The 16,694-nt window shown below is 41.3% G+C and overlaps 1 protein-coding gene across 17 annotated transcripts in view; it reads left to right on the top strand.

Moving 5' to 3' along the window:
- The first annotated feature begins 9,013 nt into the window (after positions 1-9,013).
- The window catches only part of NARS2 (asparaginyl-tRNA synthetase 2, mitochondrial), a 139,509-nt gene continuing 131,828 nt past the window's right edge, over positions 9,014-16,694 (top strand). For 9 of the 17 annotated variants that reach the window (XR_015158166.1, XR_015158167.1, XR_015158168.1 and 6 more), the window contains exons 1-4: positions 9,014-9,500; positions 11,612-12,003; positions 14,247-14,356; positions 14,725-14,845. Coding sequence is in view for 9 of the 17 variants with exons in the window: in XM_086385790.1 (XP_086241916.1) it covers positions 11,620-12,003; positions 14,247-14,356; positions 14,725-14,845 (615 nt within the window). In the remaining 8 variants the exon portion in view is untranslated. Of the gene's footprint in view, positions 9,501-10,469; positions 10,590-11,611; positions 12,004-14,246; positions 14,357-14,724; positions 14,846-16,694 lie in introns of those variants that run through there. The other 8 variants (XM_086385800.1, XM_086385798.1, XM_086385793.1 and 5 more) reach the window with 2 other exon arrangements.

Here is a 16,694-nt window from a genome sequence, read left to right as displayed (position 1 = left end):
CATCTCACACATCTCACACCAGCAGCAGATAGAATGGCTGCTATCAAAGTCTACAAACAACAAATGCTGGAGAGGGTGTGGAGAAAAGGGAACCCTCTTACACTGTTGGTGGGAATGCAAACTAGTACAGCCACTATGGAGAACAGTGTGGAGATTCCTTAAAAAACTGGAAATAGAACTGCCATACGACCCAGCAATCCCACTGCTGGGCATACACACCAAGGAAACCAGAACTGAAAGAGACACGTGTACCCCAGGGGTCATTGCAGCACTGTTTATAATAGCCAGAACACGGAAGCAACCTAGATGTCCATCGGCAGACAAATGGATAAGAAAGTTGTGGTACATATACACAGTGGAGTATTACTCAGCTATTTAAAAGAACACATTTGAGTCGGTTCTAATGAGGTGGATGAAACGGGAGCCTATTAATCAGAGTGAGGTAAGTCAGAAAGAAAAACACCAATACAGTATGTTACCACACATATATATGGAATTTAGAAAGATGGTAACGATGACCCTATATGCAAGACAGCAAAAGAGACACAGATATAAAGAACAGACTTTTGGACTCTGTGGGAGAAGGCAAGGGTGGGATGATTTGAGAGAATAGCACTGAAACATGTGTATTACCATATGTGAAATATACGATCAGTCCAAGTTCGATGCATGAAACAGGGCACTCAAAGCCGGTGTACTGGGACAACCCAGAAGGATGGGGTGCGGAGGGAGGTGGGAGAAGGTTTCGGGACAGGGGGACACATGTTTACCCATGACTGATTCATGTCAATGTATGGCAAAACCACCACAATATTGTAAAATAATTAGCCTCCAATTAAAATATATACATTTAAAAAAATGTCTACAAACAAACAATGTTGGTGAGGATATGGAGAAAATGGATCCCTTATACACTCTTGGTGGGAGTGTAAATTGGTGCAGCCACTATGGAAAACAGAATGGAAGTTCCTCAAAAAACTAAAAATATAACTACCAGCAATTCCACTTCTGGGTTTTTATCTGGAAAAAAATGAAAATACTAATTTGAAAAGATACATAGACCCCCATGTTCATATAGCACTATTTACTATCTAAGACATGGAAGCAACCCAAATGCTCATCAACAGATGAATGGATAAAGATGATGTGATTGATATTTATACAATGGAATATTACTCAGCCATAGAAAATAATGAGATCCTACCATTTGCAGCAACATGAATGGACCTAGAAAATATTGTGCTTAGTGAAATGTCAAATACTATGATATCACTTATATATGGAGTCTAAAAATACTACAAATGCATGTAGGGTTTAAAACAGAAACAGACCCACAGATACAGAAAACAAACTAGTAGTTATCTGAAGGGAAGAGGAAGGACGGGCAAACTAGGAGTGTAGGATTAAGAGACGCAGACTACTATGGATGAAACAGATAAGCAACAAGGATATATTGTATACAGCACAGGGAATTATAGCCATTATCTTGTAGTAACGTACAATGGAGAACAATCTATAAAAATACTGAATTGCTGTCATATACACCTGAAATTAATACTAGAAACCAACTATTCAATTTAAAAATAAAATAATCCAAGAAAAAAGATAAACTCTGGCATTTACTCTATAATGTGGAAATGTATGATACAGGAAATCCAAATAAAAACTCAGGCTAAATTTTTTAAAAATTCATCAACGGAATGGATAAATAAGTTATAGTCACAAGATGGGATACCATAGGGCCCTGAAAATCAACAGACTATAGCTGCAAGCAATGATATAGTTAATTCTGATAAAAACAGTATTGACCAAAAGAAACCATACATAAACCAGCACATACTGTATGCTTCTATTTCCAGAAAGTTCAAAACCAGGCAAAACTAAATGATAATGTCTAGGCTACATATTGAAATGGTAAAACTATAAAGAAAAGATTACTGCAGAGGTCAGAAATGTAGGGAGGTTGTGATATGAAGGAGAAGGGGCTGGGGCTAGAAAAGCGATGGCAGTGCTCTTCTTCATAACCTGGATGGTGTCCGTTTTATAACCATTTCCTACCTACACATCTGTGCATTGCTCTGTTATTTGATCCATAACAAAAACTTTTTTTAAAACCTTTTATCCTCAGTAGTAAAAATCCAGACAATTCCTGTAAGCCAAATGACCCCAGGCAATGGCACCCCACTCCAGTACTCTTGCCTGGAAAATCCCATGGATGGAGGAGCCTGGTAGTCTGCAGTCCATGGGGTCGCTAAGAGTCAGATAGACTGAGCAACTTCACTTTCACTTTTCACTTTCATGCATTGGAGAAGGAAATGGCAACCCACTCTAGTGTTCTTGCCTGGAGAATCCCAGCGACAGGAAAGCCTGGTGGGCTGCCGTCTATGGGGTTACACAGAGTCGGACACGACTGAAGTGACTTAGATTTAGAATATGGCATAAAATTGGTATGCTTCACCCATTTACCTATTTGCAAAGGCTGTTACAATCTACTTTCCACCCCATTTTAGGAAATGCAAACATTTACCAGTGGGTCAGCCAATAAACAAATATTAAACTCCAACAGTAGCAGTGGAGAAAAATCAGAATTTGTAGCACTCCACCTAGTGGCAGGCTGTGTCCAATCTCTGCTAAATTTAAACTTTACAGAGTCATGCACCCTTTAGGCACTTTGTGGGGTAAGTATGTTTTCTTTAATCTGCAATGTGGTCACAGAGCATTACAGGAATTTATTTTGTAAATTTTCCACAAACTCTTGACCAAAAACATAGAAAGTACCAGAACTAGTAAAACCATGGTGGGAAAGATCTCAAAATTGGGGTGGAGAGAGTGACTGGACACAGTTAATGACATTAAAGGTATTTTTAAAACAAGTTTTTGGTCTTATTTCTAGGAGTTTATCCTCTACATATACAATTTTTATATACATAGGACATGAGAAAAAGGATCAAAAACAATTTAAATATACACAATAGGGAAAATTGTTTAACTATAATTCAGCCTTAAAGTAGAGTCACATGATTCCATTACAGGTCATACAGATGTTCTATGTAAATTATGTAGAAATATCTTCATATTAGGCAGAAAGTATAGAACAAGGACTGTTTAATTGCATATATATGTATATACATACATACATGTTTTTACAAAAATATATAATTTTATGCCTAGAAAATGTATGTACAGAAAAATAGTAGCTACCACTGAGGATGGTATAGGGAAAGAGGGTGGTTGGAGAGATTTTTTTATAGATACACCATTTGTTCCATTCAGTTCAGTCACTCAATCCTGTGCAACTCTTTGCGACTCCATGGACTGGAGCACATCAGGCTTCCCTGTCCATCACCAACTCCCAGAGCTTAATCAAACTCTTGTCCATTGAGTCAGTGATGCCCTCCAACCATCTCATCCTCTGTCGTCCCCTTCTCCTCCTGTTTTCAATCTTTTCCACCATCAGGGTCTTTTCAAATGAGTCAGTTCTTCACAGCAGGGACCAAAGTATTGGAGTTTCAGCTTCAGCATCAGTCCTTGCAATGACTATTCAGGACTGATTTCCTTTAGGATGGACTGGTTGGATCTCCTTGCAGTTCAAGGGACTCTGAAGAGTCTTCTCCAACACCACAGTTCAGTTCAGTCATTCAGTTCAGTGACACCACAGTTCAAAAGCATCAATTCTTCAGGACTCGGCTTTCTTTATGATCCAACTCTCACATCCATAGATGACTACTGGAAAAACCATAGCTTTGACTAGATGGACCTTGGTCAGCAAAATAATGTCTCTGCTTTTCAATATACTGTCTAGGTTGGTCATAGCTTTTCTTCTAAGGAGCAAGCGTCTTTAATTTCATGGTTGCAGTCAGGATCTGCAGTGATTTCGGAGTCTAAGAAAAGAAAGTCTGTCACTGTTTCCACTGTTTCCCCATCTATTTCCCATGAAGTGATGGGACCAGATGCCATGATCTTCATTTTTTGAATGTTGAGTTTTAAGCCAGCTTTTTCACTCTCCTCTCTAACTTTCATAAAGAAGCTCTTTAGTTCCTCTTCACTTTCTGCCATAAGGGTGGTGTCATCTGCATATCTGAGGTTGTTGATATTTCTCCTGGCAATCTTGATTCCAGCTTGTGCTTCCTCCAGCCCAGCGTTTCTCATGATGTACTCTGCATATAAGTTAAATAAGCAGGGTGATAATATACAGCCTTGACATACTCCTTTTTCTATTTGGAACCAGTGTATTGTTCCATGTCCAGTTCTAACTGTTGCTTCTTGACCTGCATACAAATTTCTCAAGAGGCAGGTAAGGTGGCTGGTATTCCTATCTCTTTCAGAATTTTCCACAGTTTATTGTGATCCACACAGTCAAAGGCTTGGCATAATCAATAAAGCAGAAATAGATGTTTTTTTTTTTTTTTTTTCTGGAACTCTCTTGCTTTTTCAATGATCCAATGGATGTTGGCAATTTGATCTCTGGTTTCTCTGCCTTTTCTAAATCCAAGTTGAACATCTGGAATTTCATGGTTCATGTACTGTTGGAGCCTGGCTTGGAGGATTTTGAGCATTACTTTGATAGTGTGTGAGATGAGTGCAATTGTGTGCTACTTTGAATATTCTTTGGCATTGCTTTTCTTTGGGATTGGAATGAAAACTGACCTTTTCCCATCCTGTGGCCACTGCTGAGTTTTCCAAATTTGCTGGCATATTGAATGTAACACTTTCAAAGCATCATTTTTTAGGATTTGGAATAGCTCAACTGGAATCTCATCACCTCCACTAGCTTTGTTTGTAGTGATGCTTCCTAAGGCGCACTTGACTTCACATTCCAGGATATCTGCCTCTAGGTGAGTGATCACACCATCGTGGTTATCTGGATCATGAAGATCTCTTTTGTATAGGTCTTCTGTGTATTCTTGCCATCTCTTCTTAGTATCTTCTGCTTCTGTTATGTCCATACCATTTCTGTCCTTTATTGTGCCCATCTTTGTATGAAATGTTCCCTTGGTATCTCTAATTGTCTTGATGAGATCTCTAGTCTTTCCCATTCTATTGTTTTTCTCTATTTCTTTGCACTGATCACTGAAGAAGGCTTTCTTATCTCTCCTTGCTATTTTTGGATCTCTGCATACAAATGGGTATATCTTTCCTTTTCCCTTTTGCCTTTACCTTCTCTTTTTTTCTCAGCTATTTGTAAGGCCTACTCAAACAAACATTTTGCCTTTTTTCATTTCTATTTCTTGGGGATGGTCTTGATCACTGCCTCCTGTACAATGTCACAAACCTCCGTCCATAGTTCATCAGGCACTCTGTCTATCAGATCTACTCCCTTGAATCTATTTGTTACTTCCACTGTATAATCATGAAGGATTTGATTTAGGTCATACCTGAATGGTCTCGTGGTTTTCCCTGCTTTCTTCAATTTACCATTTGTTTCTGCCTAAAATTTTTTTCATGTTTGTGCTTAGGTTTTCTTAATAGTAGTAATAAAAATTGTTGACACTGTTTCAGGGTAAACTTTAAATATGCAGTATATAAAAGTTGCAGCAAACATCTGGAATTAACCATTCTCTGGGGGACTAACAAGAGACTCAGGCAGGGGCCTAATTCCATTCATATCACTGGCCCTACATTACAGGGCTCAGGACAGTGGTTTTTAAACTCTTTCTTGCCCATCCATACCAGGAAATTCATTTACATCTTAGAAATTTCACAAAATGTTACTTATTAGCCTAGGCACACATGGATATTTTTTTTATTCCTTTCCATTCTTCTGGTTGAAACCTACTAAGTTAATTTGTGAATCATCATTAGTTTTACTATTAAATATGCAAGCGTACTGCACCATGACCACAGTTGGAAAACATTGGTTTAAGGGAGATTGGTCTTATCTCCAGTTTGATTCTAGCCCTTGTGTCTAAAGAGGGGGAGGCTCCTAACACGCTCCTAGCCCAGGAGGGGTGAGATGTGGCTGAGTGGTAAGAGGTAAGCCTAGGAAGGGCCTGAAGTCCCAACAGAGCCAGCTGAGGAAGAGGCTCCTTCTATATTTCTGAAGTCATATTCCACTGCACCCACTGATGCCTCCTCACTCTAAACCTGAAAGGCAGCCTGGACTTTAGGTTATTTTGTTGTGGTCATGTAGTATAAGAAAGTAAGGGACTCCTGAAAGCAAAGAGAAGAAACCAGGGAAAGGATATCGCCAAACTGCTGGTGTAACTTAGTACAAACTATGAAACCTCTCTGAGCTTCAGATTCTCCTTTGGAAACTGGAGATGATGCTTCTGCCCTACTTTAGAGAGTTATTGTGAGGAATGAATGAGTGAATATGTGAAGAATATATTAACATTATACATTAATATTAACAGTAGCACAAGCTGGAATCAAGATTGCCGGAAGAAATACCAATAACCTCAGATATGGAGATGACAACACCCTAATGGCAGAAAGCAAAGAGGAACTAAAGAGCCTCTTGATGAAATTGAAAGACAAGAGGGAAAAAGCTGGCTTAAAACTCAACATTCAAAAAATGAAGATCATGGCATCTGGTCCCATCACTTCATGGCAAATAGATGGGGAAACAATAGAAACAGTGACAGACTTTCTTTTCTTGGGCTCCAAAATCACTGCAGATGCTGACTGCAGCCATAAAATTAAAAGATGCTTGCTCCTTGGAAGAAAAGCTATGACCAACCTAGACAGCATATTAAAAAGCAGAGACATTACTTTGCCGACAAAGGTCCATCTAGTCAAAGCTGTGGTTTTTCCAGTGGTCATGTATGGGTGTGAGAGTTGGACCATAAAGAAAGCTGAGCACCGAAGAACTGATGCTTTTGAACTGTGATATTGGAGAAGACTCTTGAGAGTCCCTTGAACTGCAAGGAGATCCAACGAGTCAATCCTAAAGGAAATCAGTCCTGAATATACATTGGAAGGACTGATGTTGAAGCTGAAACTCCAATACTGTGACCACCTGATGTGAAAAACTGACTCATTGGAAAAGCCCCTGATGCTGGGAAAAATTGAAAGCAGGAGGAAAAGGGTATGACAGAGGATGAGATGGTTCGATTGCATCATCAACTTGATGGACATGAGTTTGAGCAGGCTCTGGGAGCTGGTGATGGACAGGGAAGCCTGGCGTGCTGCAGTCCATGGGGATGTAGAGAGTCAAACACGACTGAACTGAACTGAAATAATGGAGCCAAGATTTCCAGGTTTAAATCTCGCACTTATATGACGTATATCTTTGAGTAAGTCATTTAACTTTTCTGTGCCTAATAAGTTCTCTTACCTGTAAACATGGGCATAGTAGTAGTGCAGTTTTAAGTAATAGCCCTTATTTCTGTCTTTTAATTATGTAGAAAAACTTAATTCATGAGTATCAGTGAGTTACCTGGGGGAAATTGTGTGTTTGTGTAGGTTTAAATAAAAGGTGACAATATAGGAAAGAGTCGTTTTCAGGTCAGACAAATGCAGATAACTGTGTTGGAAAAAGGAAAGAGAGAGGCTTGACGATTCTGGCAGGCAATGCCCAGCAATTCCTCCACACACTGTCCAACAGCTTCACACTGTCATGCCTTCTCCGACTACCCTGTCTGAAGACTTCACTTACTCTTACCCATCAAAGGGCTACCAGCTCCAGCAAGCCATCTTTAGCATCGCACGCTAAGGCAGTGCCAGGGAACTGATCACCCTTTTATTCAGTTTTCTATTTAGATGTTTGATACCACCCATCTGTAACTTGAGCAGGTGCTCTGTCTTGTTTTTCTCTGTTCTCAGAACTGATCAGTTCAGTTCAGTCAGTTCAGTAGCTCAGTCGTGTCCGACTCTTTGCGACCCCATGAATCACAGCACGCCAGGCCTCCCTGTCCATCACCAACTCCCAGAGTTCACTCAAACTCATGTCCATCGAGTCAGTGATGCCATCCAGCCATCTCATCCTCTGTCGTCCCCTTCTCCTCCTGCTCTCAATCTTTCCCAGCATCAGGGTCTTTTCCAATGAGTCACCTCTTCGCATGAGGTGGCCAAAGTACTGGAGTTTCAGCTTTAGTATCATTCCTTCCAAAGAAATTCCAGGGCTGATCTCCTTCAGAATGGACTGGTTGGATCTCCTTGCAGTCCAAGGGACTCTCAAGAGTCTTCTCCAACACCACAGTTCAAAAGCATCAATTCTTGGGTGCTCAGCTACTGATATCGTCACGCTAATCCTCTCAATAATTCAAGTCTTCTGGTCCACTTTCTTTTTCCATCAGTCACTCCTTGTCTTCCACTTTGCGTTCCTAAGCATCAGCTGGAAGCTTTATTTTTTTAAAAATGAAATCAGTGTTTCACTTAGTTTGAGTAAAACGTCTTTTTTTTAAAATTACTTATTTAATTTATGGATTTAGCTGCGCTGGGTCTTAGTGGCCGCTGGCGACTGTGCAGAATCGTTAGTTGCTGCATGCGGAATCTAATTTCCTGAGCCGGGGTGAACCTGAGCCTCCTGCGTTGGGCGCACGGCGTCTTAACTGCTAGACCATCAGGGAAGCTCCTCACCTGGAAGCTTTAGAAACGAAGACTGTCAGACGTCAGCCTAGGTAGGTTACCTGCTGCTGCTGCTGCTAAGTCGCTTCAGTCGTGTCCGACTCTGTGCGACCCCATAGATGGCAGCCCACCAGGCTCCCCCGTCCCTGGGATTCTCCAGCCAAGAACACTGGAGTGGGTTGCCATTTCCTTCTCCAATGCATGAAAAGTGAAAAGTGAAAGTGAAGTCGCTCAGTCTATCTGACTCTTAGCGACCCCATGGACTGCAGCCTACCAGGCTCCTCCGTCCATGGAATTTTTCAGGCAAGAGTACTGGAGTGGGGTGCCATTGCCTTCTCTAGGAGTGGTTACCTACCTCCTTGCTAATCTCTACAACCCTTGGGTCTTAGCTCCGCCCACCCCAGCTCCTGACCCGCCCCTTCCTCCGCCCCAGCGCCTCTTTAAACGGAGTCGTAAGTACGCATGCTCCCTCGGAACCTCCTCGTAACGTGATGACGTGAACGTTGGCGTGGTGACGTTCGGGCGACCGCGGCGCGTGTTTCAGCCCGCGCTCGGAGCGTGGGTTTAGAAGCTGAGGGAGTCTGTCAGGTGTTCCACGCGCCCACAGGGAGCGCTTTCTCTTCGCCATTCGCCGCTGAATGAGCGGTCTCCGTTCCGCCCTTTCGGGAAGCAGAGGTCCTGTGGAGACCGAACGGGGGCCCGTGAAGGGGAAGGAAGCCCGCGTGGGGCTCTGGAGCGCTGGAGTGTAGGGCTGCGGCCCGGAAGAGGGGAGGAGAGAGGGTCCCCCCCGGCAGAGCCCGCTCGCGCTGGCCTCAGGGCTGGTCCCGAGGAGGGCCTGGGGCGGCCGCGCGATGTTCGGGGCGCGGTGCCTGCTCCGAGCCCTGCGCTCCTGCTCCTCGGCTCCTTGCCCGAGGCAGAGACCTGCAGCCAGAGTGAGCGTGCGGGGCGCTCTGGGGGTCCAGAGCGCGAACGGGGAGCGCGTTAAGGTCCAGGTTAGTGTGTCGGCAGGGGGCGGGTTTGTCCTCGTTGACGGATGTGGCGCATCCGCCTCTAAGCTTGTCCTGCTCACCCACCTCTCAGCTTGTCGGTGGACAGAACGACCGGCGGGGAGAGTTAGAAAATACAGGCGAGCGTGTGTCCACATTTTTCTCCTTTCCTTGGTTACCGTTACTTTTCGGAAAACTGTTTCAGTGCCTGAAAAGTGCTGGAAGTTTGCTTTCATGGCGCAGGGTGGTGTTAATCATAGAGAAAAATGAACGAATCCCTTTTCATTTGTCCCTCATGCCGTGTGTTCACAGTGACAAAGCTCCTTGAGAGCAGGAACTGTCTTGTTACCCGTCTTAGTATTCATACATGGTTGGCAGTAAACGTTCGGTCAACCAAACCATACCGTTTATTCAACTTTTAACTACCACAGGGCTTCGCATATAACTTATGTTTAGTAAATTAGGTGGAGAAGGCAATGGCAACTCACCCCAGTGTTCATACCTGGAGAAACCCATGGACAGAGGAGCCTGGTGGGCTGCAGTCCATCGCCCCGCCCCTACACACACACACACACACACACACACACACACACACCGAATTAGAACAAATGGAGTGTAGGAGTGTACATGCTTGGAGAATTCCATGGACGGAGGAGCCTGGTGGGCTGCATGCAGTCCATGGGGATGGACACACACACACACACACATGCAGTAAATTAGGAAAAGAAATGGAGTGTAGCAGTTTGAAAGAGCTCTGGTGTGAAACTGCCTAGGTTTAGATCTCTGCCACTTAGTCGCTTGTTAATGATTGGTATATCGCTTATGTGCTCTAAACCTCAGTTTCCTCTTATAAGAATGGAGATAATAATAGTCCTTAGTTCATAGTCCTAAAGATTAGTTATAAAATATTTAGGACAGTAGTCCATCTCAGTAAATGTTAGCTGCTAACATTTCTCTTGTTAATAATATTTGCAGGAGCTTCACACAGAAGATTCCTGCTTAGAGGAGCAGACCAAGCAAGATGGTTTGACTTACTAGGTTGCTGTAACACTCATACAGTTATTTTTGTTGTCCTCACATATCCTTGATTTCTAGGTGTGTGACCAGTTTCCTCCTCTTTGTGTTTCTTTATTTTTCATGGGTTTCTATGATACAAATCAAAACATTTTCTTGCATTCATCTGTTAATTCAACATATATTAATGATACCTTCTGTGTGGTAGTCTAGAGAGGAGGAAGAACAGAACCTACTCCCTAGGTGAGCAGGCTTCAGTTTTAGTGCTGTACAGTCTAATTTGGGGCCTTCCCAGGTGGCTTAGTGTTAAGACAGGAGAGGAGGATTGGATCTGTGGATGGGGAAAGATCCCGTTGAGAAGGAAATGGCAGCCCACACCAGTATTCTTGCCAGGGAAATCCCATGGACAGAGGAGCCTGACTGGCTACAGTCCTTGTGGTTGCGAAAAGTCAGGCGCAACTTAGTGACTGAACAATGGCAAAAACAGTCTAATTTAGAAACATCTGAATTGAGTGGTAATGTAGTTGTAAAATACATACCAATTTTGAAGAGCAAAAAAAAAATGCAAAGTAGCTCAGTATTTTTTATATTGATTACGTGTCGATATATATTTTGGATTCAATGAAATATACTGTTAAATTTAATTTTAGTCATCTCTTTTTACTTTTCATGTGACCAGTAAAACATGTAAAATTACATATGTGGCTCACTTTGTATTATATACAGCCCTGGGCTGATGGCTAAGACAAGAAATTATAACAGTATGATAAGTATTAGCTGTATTTCTATAGAAAACTTTGGGAAGACAGAGGGAAGTTCTTAAGAGTGTGAGGCGGTCAAAGAAGACTTCTTGCATGAGGTGACATTTCAGCTGAATGCTGAAGGATGTGTTCCTGGGTAGAGGATAGGGGAATGGGGTGGAAAGAGCATTTCAGAAGAATTCATTGATTAAAAATGTGACCTTTGAACTAAGAACTGTATTTGAATTCCAGCTCTACTACTTGGTAACTTTGAGTATTTAACAAGGTTATCCTAATTTCTCGAATAGGTTTCTTCATCCCTAACATGATAATGTTTATCGTCACCCTCTCATGTATATGCAGAGTTTATCATGAGAAACGCTGGGTTGGAAGAAGCACAAGCTGGAATCAAGATTGCTGGGAGAAATATCAGTAACCTGAGATATGCAGATGACACCACCCTTATGGCAGAAAGTGAAGAGGAACTAAAGAGCCTCTTGCTGAAAGTGGAAGAGGAGAGTGAAAAAGTTGGCTTGAAGTTCAACATTCAGAAAACTAAGATCATGGCATCCAGTCCCATCACTTCATGGCAAATAGATGGGGAAACAGTGGCTGACTTTATTTTTCTGGGCTCCAAAATCCCTGTGGATGGTGATTGCGGCCCTGAAATTAAAAGACGTTTACTCCTTGGAAGGAAAGTTATGACCAACCTAGACAACATATTAAGATGCAGAGATGTTACTTTGCCAACAAAGGTCCGTCTAGTCAAGGCTATGGTTTTTCCAGTAGTCATGTATGGATTTGAGAGTTAGATTATAAAGAAAGCTGAGCACCGAAGAATTGAGGCTTCTGAACTGTGGTGTTGGAGAAGACTCTTGAGAGTCCCTTGGACTTCAAGGAGATCCAACCAGTCCATCCTAAAGGAGATCAGTCCTGGGTGTTCATTGGAGGGACTGATTGTTGAGGCTGAAACTCCAATACTTTGGCCACCTGATGCAGAGAGCTGACTCATTTGAAAAGACCCTGATGCTGGGAAAGATTGAGGGCAGGAGGAGAAGGGGACAACAGAGGATGAGAGGGTTGGATGGCATCACCGACACAATGGACATAGGTTTGGGTGGACTCCAGGAGTTGGTGATGGACAGGGAGGCCTGGCGTGCTGCGGTTCATGGGGTCACAAAGAATCGGACACCACTGAGTGACTGAACTGAACTGAACATAATATTCACTTCATTAAGTTCTTGTGAGGATTAAGTAGATAAATATTTTTAAAGAGCAAAATGGAGTATAGCAGTTTGACAGAGCTGTGGTTAAGCTGCCTGCATTTAAATCTCTCCACTTGGTAGCTTGTTAATGATGTGCATGTCGCTTATGTGCTCTTAACCTCAATTTCCTCTTATAAGAATGGAGATAATGGTATTCCTTATTTCACAGAGTGAAGTAGAACAGAAGCACATTAAACAGTGTTTCATAAATGTTAACTTTTACTAACAAGTAAAAAGCAAGACTGTGGTGCTTTGGAAATTACTGTTGATTGGCCTTGCTCCAAGTTATGAAGGGCCTTGTGCATGAGACTGAGGTAATTTACCTTTTATTTGGTCTAGCCCTGGAGAAAGATCAAGGGCTTCCTGGTAGACTTGAGTTCAAATTCAGTCTTTATCCTTTACTGGCAGTGTGACCTTATGCAAGTTATTGAACTTCTCTGAGCCTCAATTCTTCAATTGTAAGATGTGACTCATGAAAATCCATAGAGCTGTTGTGAGGAGTAGATTGAGACAGTATATGAAGAAGGTAGTAAAATGCTTGTCACATACTAGGTGTTCAGTATATGATAGATATTCTTCCACTGAAAAATACTTGTGGGTTATCTACTGTGTCCCTGACAATAGCCTTCAAGGCAACTACAAACGTCGTTCCTAAATCCCCAAAATATGGACATGCAAATAAGTAATAGAAGGGCTTGAATAACAGTGTCTAAAGGGTGTGCTGAGGATACAAAGAAAGCCAGGGTGAATACAGTTTTTCTAAGTAGGATCATACCACTTTCCCCAAGTTTAATAGCCAATCATGGTTTTCCAGTGTTTAAATGGTTAATCAGACACCATCAGTTGTTTCATAATTGTTGAAAGACTGTTAGAATATTCTCAACTTCTATGCTAGTTAAATGTAAGTTGATTGTCATCAGAGAGCTGTTTTTACTGTTACTGGTCTACTTGAAGACATCTCATTTGTACTTCTGCATTCTTGTTGTGTTGTTTAGTGTCTAAGTTGTGTCTGACTCTTGTGATCCCATGGACAGTACCCACCAAGCTCCTCTGTCCATGGGATTCTCCAGGCAAGAATACTGGAGCGGATTGCCATTTCCTTCTCCAGGAGATCTTCCCCACACAGAGATCAAACCCACATCTCCTGCATTGGCAGGCGGATTCTTTACCACTGAACCACCAGAGAAGCCCTCATACATACCTATCATTTAAATTCAGAGTGTCTTTGAAAGTTTATGTTTTATTTAGTATGTGTTCTTACTGAGTTTCTTGAGAACTCTTTCGTGTGATACTTTGGGGAAAAAAACCAAAATCCCACAAAGACCTTTCTAGTCCATACGTAATCTCTCTGGGAATTTGATACAAAAGGAGAAAGGAACCAAGATATGTGCCCTGTTGTGTAGGGGAGGGGTTAGGGGCAGGAAGAAAACCTGGAATATTGTGGGATTGGTTATGTGAATTAGGCTCATGAACCTAATGGTATTTGGGGCATCTATTCAAAATGATGAGCTTTATTAATGAAACAACAGTGGAATGCCAAAGCTATATTTCACTGTGATAAGGACCATATAAAATTATATATGCATGTAGATGAGCTATTATAAAAGCAATTGATTTGTTCAGGCAGGATTATGAGGATTTTTTTGTTTTTCATTTAGTCTTCTGTGTGTATATGTAATGAAAATATAAAATGTTTGTGTTTTAAACTCAAGTTTAGAAATATTTCTCATCAGGGATGGATTCGTTCAATCCGCTCCCAGAAGGAAGTCCTGTTCCTGCACGTAAATGATGGGTCATCTTTGGAAAGCCTCCAGGTTGTAGCAGATTCAAGCTTTGACAGTAGGTGAGATTTTTGTTTTGTTTTAAGAATACTTTGGGGTTTTTTGGTTTGTTTTTTCATCTCCTCTGTTGCTCATTTCCATCATCTAGGTGTTCATATTGCCCCTCAGTGATCTTTCTAAACAGATCTGCTTTTCATAGCATTGATGCTCAAGTCCAAATGCATAGAATCAAGATTGTTTTCTTGTCTAACATTTTCATATGACAATATCCCCTACCTATCCTTTGCTTCTTTCTTAACTACATGTAGTTCTTAACCCAATTAAGGGTAAACTTCTATCATTAAATACTTTAGTGTTTTGATAGCAAGATTTGTATTAATATGAGGGCTACTTGTAAGATCTTGTTTATGTTGGTTTTTCATTACTATAGAGAACTGGCTTTTGGGAGTTCTGTGGAAGTTCAAGGGCAGTTGGTAAAAAGTCCATCCAAAAAGCAAAATGTGGAACTGAAGGCAGAAAAAATTGAAGTTGTTGGCAGTTGTGATGCCAAGGTATGTTTTATAACACTTTTACGGAGGCTGTTTTTAAAATGGCTTAGTTAAAACTAGCAGTGTTTTATGTGTAATGTTAGGAAGATGGCACTTGGATCATTTTAATCGTGACTTCCTAGATAATTGAAACAGACTATAGACTGAGGAATGTAGAAAGAGTAGCAGAAAGTACTCATATAAATGGTTGAGTCTTAGGAGTAGGAGCTAAGTGATACTACTCCGTGCATCTCTGTGGTGCCTTTCACTGTTGAAATTTGCCACTTTTACAAGCGTGCCTAGTCAGCTACAATGACAAAGACATACCAGGGCAAACTGAGTTCTTAGGAATGCTCTGCCTTGAAATGACTTTTCCGTTATCTAGAACTGTATCATCCAGCGCAGTAGCCACTAGCTACCTGTGGCTATTTAATATTAAATGATTCAAAATTAAATAAAAAATTCCCTTCCTTAGTGGCATTAGCCACATTTCAAGTGCTCAGTAGTCACATGCACCTAATGGCTTCTGTCCTGCATTGCACAGATACAGAACATTTCTATTTATCACAGGAAATTCTACTGGACAGTGCTAGAGTGTGGTCATGTTTGGGTGGAACAAAGACAAATGTTACATTAAGACATGTTTACTTTTGTTTTTGGAACACTCTCTTGTTAGTGTGTGTGTTAGCTCAGTTGCATCTGATTCTTTGTGACTCCATGAACTGTAGCCCGTCAGACTCCTCTGTCCATTGGATTTTCCAGGCAAGAATACTGGAGTGGTGGTAGCTTTTTATTTATAGATTGATAAAGAGGTTATAAACTCTTGAGAATCCCTTGGACAGTAAGGAAATGAAACCAGTCAATCCCAAAGGAAATCAACCCCATATATTTATTGGAAGGACTGATGGTAAAGCTCTAATATTTTGGCCACCTGATGCAAAGAGCAAACTCATTGGAAAAGACCCTGATGCTGGGAAAGATTGAAGGCAGGAGAAGCAGGGGGCAACAGAGGATGAGATGGTTGGATGGCATCACTGACTCAATGGACATAAGTTTGAGCAAACTCTGGGAGATGGTGATGGACAGGGAAGCCTGGCTGCTGCAGTTCATGGGGTCACAAAGAGTCGGACATGACTTAACAACTGAACAGCAACAAAGAGGTCACAGGGGATAATTTCATAGATTATCAATCCATTTTCTAATTGGAGGAAATGAGGCCCAACCAGGCACAATAACTTGCATTAGGTCATGTTGTGGCACAGCTGAAGTTTATGCCCTAGCCATTTGACTCCCCTGTGGTTTATCTGTACTCATCTTCAAATATTTAATGAATAAAAAGTGAGGAAATACAGGGAAAGAGCATTATTTTAGCTCATTTTTAGTTCTTTTGGATAACTGGAAGAAATTAAAAACAAGGAAGAAAGAAAGAAAATAGGCAATTTTTAAAAATGGCTTTCTGAACAATATTCTAAGAAGTTCTAATTGACATTTAAAATTAAGAATCAGATATGAAGGTGTCTGAAAAATAGACTGTGAAAATAATTTGGAACTCAGAAGAATGAAAATGGTAACCATTACTATTTTTGCTTTTTAGAAAGGTTTCATTATTAAAAATTTGCCCTGTGTTTTACTCTTTGTAAATTGTTTTTCCTTGGTGAATATTGATGCCTTCCCGTATTCTTCCCCCTCATTTCAGTGTCATTTGTAAGTATTCACACGTTAGGGAACTCTGAGCCTGCTAGCAGTCCCCAGATTCTTGTTAATTTGATCATATTGTCACTTTCGTAGGTATGGGACCTATTTCTATACGTCACTAGTGTTTGCACAGGCCTAAAAGGAATAGATAATTCTAAAATAGGTTACCATTACTGGA

This window comes from Bos grunniens, chromosome 29 (genome assembly GCF_055505025.1).
Source record: "Bos grunniens cultivar Pamir isolate PY7600 chromosome 29, Bosgru_T2T1.0, whole genome shotgun sequence".
In the NCBI taxonomy this organism is placed as follows: Eukaryota; Metazoa; Chordata; class Mammalia; order Artiodactyla; family Bovidae; genus Bos; species Bos grunniens.
The sequence above is the reverse complement of the archived record's forward strand: the minus strand, read 5'-3'. Positions and strand labels throughout refer to the sequence as shown.